At 53.2% G+C, this 6,621-nt stretch overlaps 1 protein-coding gene across 1 annotated transcript; it reads left to right on the top strand.

Moving 5' to 3' along the window:
* Window positions 1-1,783: 1,783 nt before the first annotated feature.
* On the top strand, window positions 1,784-4,230 carry LOC104055563 (SKI/DACH domain-containing protein 1-like). The gene is made up of 2 exons (XM_054088307.1): window positions 1,784-1,805; window positions 1,954-4,230. The coding sequence occupies exon 2, from the start codon at window positions 1,979-1,981 to the stop codon at window positions 4,184-4,186; it is 2,208 nt and encodes a 735-aa protein (XP_053944282.1). The 5' UTR covers window positions 1,784-1,805; window positions 1,954-1,978; the 3' UTR covers window positions 4,187-4,230.
* Window positions 4,231-6,621: the final 2,391 nt, after the last annotated feature.

The following is a 6,621-nucleotide window of genomic DNA, read 5'->3' as shown; positions in this document are numbered from 1 at the left end:
AAGAGTCAAAGCAATTTTTCATGTGGGAGACAGACGAAGCTCGGAAGGGAGCAGCGTGCGCTGCAGGGCAGCGGCTTCCCTTCCCCCAGAAAGGTTTCCGAGGTAACTGTTTCCCCAAAATTAGCCTCCTGAGCAGAGAGTCAAACTCCCTCGGTCCAGCCTCCGCGGCTCCACTCGCTGCGCTCAAGTAGCTTCAGGTTTAGAAAGAAATAGAGGGGACGGCACAATGGAGCTGCGGGCCGGGTAAGGGGATGGGGCTTTTTTTCCCCCCCCCTCTCTTTTTCCCCCTTGGAAGCCGAAATCTGCAACCCTGCATTTGGTAAAACCTCACCTGGTTTGTAAAGCTGCCAAATACCGAAGAAATTTGGGGACTTAAAGTTTGAAATAAAGTTAAGCAGCGCAAAAGGCAGAAGAATTCTCCTTTTTCTTTTTTTCTTTTCAATTTTCCTTTTTTGTGTTTTTTTCTTTTCTTTTTTCCTCTTTTTCTTTGACTTTTCTTTTTTCTTTTCTTTTCTTTTTTTATTTTTCTTTTTTTATTTTTCTTTTTTTCATTTTTCTTTTTTCATTTTTCTTTTTTCATTTTTCTTTTTTTATTTTTCTTTTTTTCATTTTTCCTTTTTTTCATTTTTCTTTTTTTTCATTTTTCTTTTTTTTTTCATTTTTCTTTTTTTTTTCATTTTTCTTTTTTTTTTTAATTTTTCATTATTTTTTTCAAGAAAGAGTTCGGAAGAAAAAAGCTGCCAAGTGAATAAAGACCGTGTGTGAGTAAAAAAAAAAAATCTCTCTTTGCATTGCTTTTCTTCGCGCAGATTCTCGCTGTTCTTGTTGATCCCGCGTTCCAACCCCTGCTCATTCCAGATAATAAATACAGTAATTGGCAATTAATAAGCATTCCACGCCGGGTTGAAGGATGAATTGTTGCAGAGCCAATCGGTTTGAACTAGAGTAATATCTTTATTAAATATATACGTACACACACCCATCCCGGAGGAATCCGGGTGGATTTGGGAAGGCGCAGCAACCTCTCCTAAACCAACCCTACGTGAAAAAAAAACGGCTAAACCGCAGAAACAAAGCGGAGGCACCTCGAAAATACAGCGGGAATTGTAATATTTATTTTTTTTAAGGGAGAAAAAAAAAAGATACCCCCCCCCCCCTTATTGTGTGCTGGGCGGGGGGAGCCGCGGGTGCTGCGCGGGTTTATGAGGTTTTGAGGCGGGGGTGTGCGTGTGAAATGTTGGGGTTTTATGACATCACAGCCCCGCGGTGCCCAATCGGCTGGAGGAGGGGGGGGTGGGATGGGGGGGAGCGGGGGGGGCGGCTCGCTGGGGTGTTCCCTAGAATATACCGGCCACGGCGGCGGGGCCGCGAGTGCGGAGCCCGGGGAAGGTGGGAGCCGCACGGAGCCCCGCGGCTCCCCCTCCTCCCCAAACCCCCGTCACCATTTTTCGCCCCCCCCCCCCCCCCCCCCCCCTTTCTCGGTAGCTTTGTTTGCTTAAGCATCTCAGTGGCTTTGCACAGCCAAGGGGGGGCTGTGCTTGTTGATCCCCCCCCTCCCCTTCTCTCTCCCCAAGAGATTATTTTGGAGGTGGAAGGTGGGGTGGGAGCCGGCCGGGGGGGAGCCTGGAGGATGCAAAATGTTTGACTTCTTGATTTTTCTTTCTCTTTTTTTGGCTGGGGAGGGGGAAGACGAGGAGTCAAGTCCCGGTACAGGCGGAGGAGCTGGGTGTTTGGAAGATGTTGCAAACCATTGACTGGAGCGTTTGAAAGGGAGATCGCCTGCTTTGGCTTTGCTTTTTTTTTTGGTTGGTTTTTTTTTTTCCCTTTTTTTTTTTTTGCCTCCCCCCCTTTCCATCCCCTCCCCCTTCCCTTCACCTCTCCGGAGGGGTAAGGGTGTGTGTGATCAAGGAGTGGAAACAAATATGTCCTTATTTTCAATGCCCCCTTTGAAAGGAACAAAGTAAATGCTCCTTGCAAAATGTTCCTGACCTGCGAAGGGACCTTCGGAATTGTTCCAGCCACCATGGATTACAATGGGGAAGCCAGGCCGGGGGATTTTCATGCTGGCTATCAAGAAATCGAAGGGATAAACTTGGGATACTTACAGATCAACGGCACCCAGATGTTTGCTTTGGCCCAGGTCCTCAGCGACCTGTTTAAGGATATCCCCAGGACCACCATCAGCAAAAAGATGGAAACCTTAAAGATCAAGAGCCGACGCTGCGATCTCAAAGAGCTCCGGACCCTCAAAGCCATCAACTCGGTGCCCACCCGCGCGGTGAAATGCTCCCTCATCTCCAAAGCAGACCTGGAGGCTCTCTGCACCTCCTGCAAGAGCCTCAGCCCCCGCAGGAGGAAGAGGAAAAGGAAAAGCAAGAGGAGGGAGCAGCTGCTGCTGCCGGACCCGGGGGGGCTCTTCCCCTGCCCCCGGCCCCCGCTGCTGCCGCCCTGCCGAGCCGGCGGCTGCTGCTCCCCCGCGGCCCCCGCCCGCCCCAAGCCGCGCTCGGCACCGGCCGCTCTGCTGCCGCAGCCCTTCCACAGGGCCTTCTCCCCCTTCCAGAAGCCCCCCCGGGGCAGGAAGGCTTGCGAGCTGGAGGCTCGAGGGGAGTTTTTCGCCGGGGTCCTGGCCGGGTATCACCCCCGCGACCTGGCGCTCCTGCATCCCGCGGCCGCGCATCCCGCCGCGCATCCCGCCTCGCTCGCCCAGCCCGGGCGGCGCAAGAGGGGTCCCTGCTGTGCCAAGGGGCTCTTCCCGGTGGAGAAAGGACCCGTGCCTCCCAGGAAAAGCCGTTCCTCCGGTTTTCCCTGTTCCAAGCGGCAGGGCACCTCCGCCGGCTACTCCAGCGACTCGGATTCCAGCCTGGACTTCGGCGGGTCCAGCCCTGCCACCTCCAGCGACTCGTCGGAGGAGGAGGAGGAGGAAGAGGAGGAGGAGGAGGAAGGGGACAGCTCGTGTAGCAGCGAGGAAGGCAGCTCCTCGGAGTCGGAGAGCAGCTCGCTGTGCAGCGGGGACTCGGTGCAGAGCACCCGGTACAGGCAGGCGGCTCTGCCCCGCTTCCAGCCGCAGCCCCCCCGGGACCCCCTCGGCGAGGAGCGCCCCTCCGAGCCCCCCCCGAGCTTGGGCAAAGCCCTGCGCCCCGACCCCAACCTCCTCTTCCTCTCGCAGCACCTCTGGGCCAGGACTTTGCGAGCATCAACTTTGGAAAGTTTGAGCTCGGCTCCATCCTTAGGCTCGGGGGCTCCGGAGCTGCCGGAGCTGTACGCAAAGCAGGAGGCCTCCCCTTCCTCCTCCTCCTCCTCCTCCTCCTGCTCTCCCCCTCCCTCCCCGAGCAGCACCCCTGGGGGGGAACCTCCACAAAAGCAGGGAGGCTTTGGGGACGCGGAGCCCTGCGCCAAAGGGAAGGATTTGCACAAAGATGCACCGAACAATAGAGTCTCGTTAGGCCCCAGTGACCAAGCGGAGAGGCAAAACGGAGCTTTTACCGGCCGAGGGCCTTCCCAAGAGCCGGCCCCGGGCTCAGCCCCGCAAGTCCCGGCTCAGGAGCTGGCGGGGAGCCCGAGCCCCGCTCCCCCCGGGGAGGAGGAGGAGGAGGAGGAGGAGGAGGAGGAGGGGGAGCCCCGGCGGGAGCACTTTGACCGGCTGATCCGGCAATCCAAGCTGTGGTGTTACGCCAAAGGGTTCAACCTGGATGGGAAAAGTTTGCGCCACGGAGGGAGGACGGAGCCCTGTAAAGCTGCAGAGCTCAAACCCTCCGGCTCCAAAAGAGCAGAGAGCCCCAGCACCTTGTCAAACAAAGCTTTGAAAGGCAATGGCTCGGAAAGGAATGCCAAGCGCAGACGCCTTGCCAGAGGCGCTGAGGCAGAAAGGCAACAGAGCTCCTCTAAAGGGAGGCCACAAAAGACTCAAAGGAGGAATGCCAAAAAGGGAAACACTCATTGCAAACGCCTCGGCAGCGCCGGGCCAACCCCGCCTCGGAATTCCTTCAGCCTCATGGGCAACTTCCCCTGTATTCCCTCCCTGGTCGTGGGGGAAGATGGGGATCTGTGTCCTGCCTCCTCCCTGGGGGTCAAAAACTCCTGGGCTCTTTCCAAAACTCACCCTCTGTGGAGCTGGCACCTGGGGGGCAACGCTATCCCCGTGCCCCCCAGCCTCAAATTCCGGGGTTATAGCTTGGAAGATCTCTAAGGACAGCGGACAGCCCGGAGGAAAGGTTTACACGCAACAGATGAGAGCTGCAGGGGGGGGGCTGGGAGGGGTGGGTCGGGGAGGTGAGGGGGGGGCTTGGCTGCCGGGGTGCCCCGGGGGTCGGGGGGCGGTGTGGGGGAGCGGGTCCCTCAGCCCCACCGAGCCCCGGGGGTTCCCGGGTGGGGAGGATGCTCGGAGTGTGGGGTTTGGGGGTGCAGGAGCGTTGTTTTTTTGGGGGGGGAGTGAATGTATGCGAGGCTTCGGCTGCGGGGGAGGGGGGGGAGCTCGGAGGGGTGTCCGGGGTCGGGGGGATTTTTATCCGCGGATGCGCCAGGGATCGGTATTGGTTTCGCGAGGAGTTTAAGAGGCGAAAGTAAAACCGTCGGGGCGGTCGATAGGCGCTTCCCCCCCCCAAAATCCCCCTGGAAAACGCCGAGGGGGGAAAAATTCCCGGTGATTTGGGCTGAACCGGGCAGGGAAGGGGCTTTGGCACCGGGCAGAGCTCACCCTACCGACCCCTCTCCCCCCGTCCCCTCCCCAATACCAAAAACCCGAGGAAAGAATAGACCTAATTTCTCCTTTTTTTTTTTCCCCTCCATAAAAGCATTGGATTAAACTCATAATAATCACACGCAGAGAGAAATAATGATGTCACGCAGCATAAACGCTCCTTTTCGGGCCGAGTCAATCCCGGCGAACCTGGGAGCGGCTATTCCAAATAAATATATTAATAGCAATGTAATGTTTTCTGGCTACTTAAGAGACAGGAAGAAAACCCCGACTTTAAAAAGCCCAGGAAATTCTGTTTGCTAAAAGAAAACAGGAGGCTTCGAGAGGAAATGATTTGAAACTGCTGCGTGTATTTAAAAAAGAAAAAAAAAAAAAAGGAAAAAGAGAAAAAAAAAAAAAAGAAAAAAGTGAATTATTTGCTGGATAAAACCCCCAACTCCGATGGCCTGGAGGTAGCAGGCCTGTAAAAGCTTTACGGGCACGAGAAATAGGATCCAGGAGCATTAAGAATAGAGTACAGATGGACAATTTGATCCCTCCCGAGCTCCGGAGTGGAATGCGGGGAAGAATGCGGAGGGAACGCTCGCTCTTCAGCAGAGGAAATCATATCCCACTTTAACTTTTCTTGCAAACCAGTGCCTTTGTAATTGGCTCTTTTGGCTATTTCTGATGTGATTTCCACCCTGCTTTGCCCCCGAAGCTCTCTGAAGTCCTCCCTCGATTTTGGAAACGTTGAGCAAATCAAAGCCGAAGTGCGTTTGTTTTGTTTTTTTTCTTTTCTTTTTTTTTTTTTGAGGATGGGGAGCATTCTTTTTTTCTCCCCCAACAGAAAACCTTGCAGCCCATGGGTCCGGAATCACACAATTCCCGCTTGGGGGTTTCTAATTTTTTTTTTTCCTCCACAGTCCTTTAAAAAATTCCTTCCTCCGGAAAAAAAAAAAAAAAATTCCCTCCTCCAAAAAAAATTCCTTCACAGCGTCCTTTGCTTCCCGGGGAAAAGAGAAGGATGGCAGAATTGAACAGAAAATATTCAGAGCTGGCAGGGCCTGTTTTGACTTTTCTGGTTTAATTCCACCAGTGGGTAAAAAAAAAAAAAAAGGAAGAAAAAAGAAAAAAAAAAGAAAAAAAAGACATTTTTAAGGTCAGAAGTATTTTGTATCCGCTAAGTGATGTTTTTCTTGGAGATGGGGAATTGTTGCTAAAAGCAATGTTTGTTTTGCTTGGGTTTTTAGCGGTTTTTTTGGTTAACTGCGTTCTTTTTTTTGTGTTTACTCCCCCTCCCCTCCCGCTCCCCCCATGCTGAGCCAACCCGGGGAGGCTGAGCCACCTCCCAAATATCCAAGTTTTCCATCCCAACCCGTGGTTACTAAAAAAAACCCGACCCCCAAACCCCCGCGGGTTTAGGAGAGAGAAAAGCCGATTTGGGGGGATTTTGCCTTCGCTGCGCTGTCCCGGGGCTCCCGCACAGCATTTAATCGAATGAGGGGATTCTCCCCCAAAATCCCTTTGCTCCCCTCGACTTGGACCCCCTCGGGGGGGGCGAGAAGAGAGCTTGGAAGGGGGAACCGTGGCCTTTTTCCATGCGATTGCCGAGCGCGGAGCACGAGCGTTGTCTCTCTCCCTTTCCTCGACTGCTCCGAATCCAGATTGGGTTAAAAAAATGTATTTTCTAGGAAAAAAGAATAACATTTCAAATAAACTGAGGGCGATGGGGGTGGGAGGGAGGGAGCCCCGGCCACACAAAGCAGGCGGAGCGGGGATGGAGCAGGAAAAACCCCTCTCTGTACTGGGAGTGAACGTTAAAATATATATATTTGTGTGTATATATATATGGAAATTCATATATGTGTATAGATGTATATACACATATGTGTATATACATCTATACACATATCTATCTATATATGTAGATAGATATGTGTATA

This window comes from Cuculus canorus, chromosome 25, assembly GCF_017976375.1.
Source record: "Cuculus canorus isolate bCucCan1 chromosome 25, bCucCan1.pri, whole genome shotgun sequence".
NCBI classification, from domain to species: Eukaryota; Metazoa; Chordata; class Aves; order Cuculiformes; family Cuculidae; genus Cuculus; species Cuculus canorus.
Note: the sequence above shows the minus strand (reverse complement) of the source record. Positions and strands in the feature narration are given on the sequence as shown.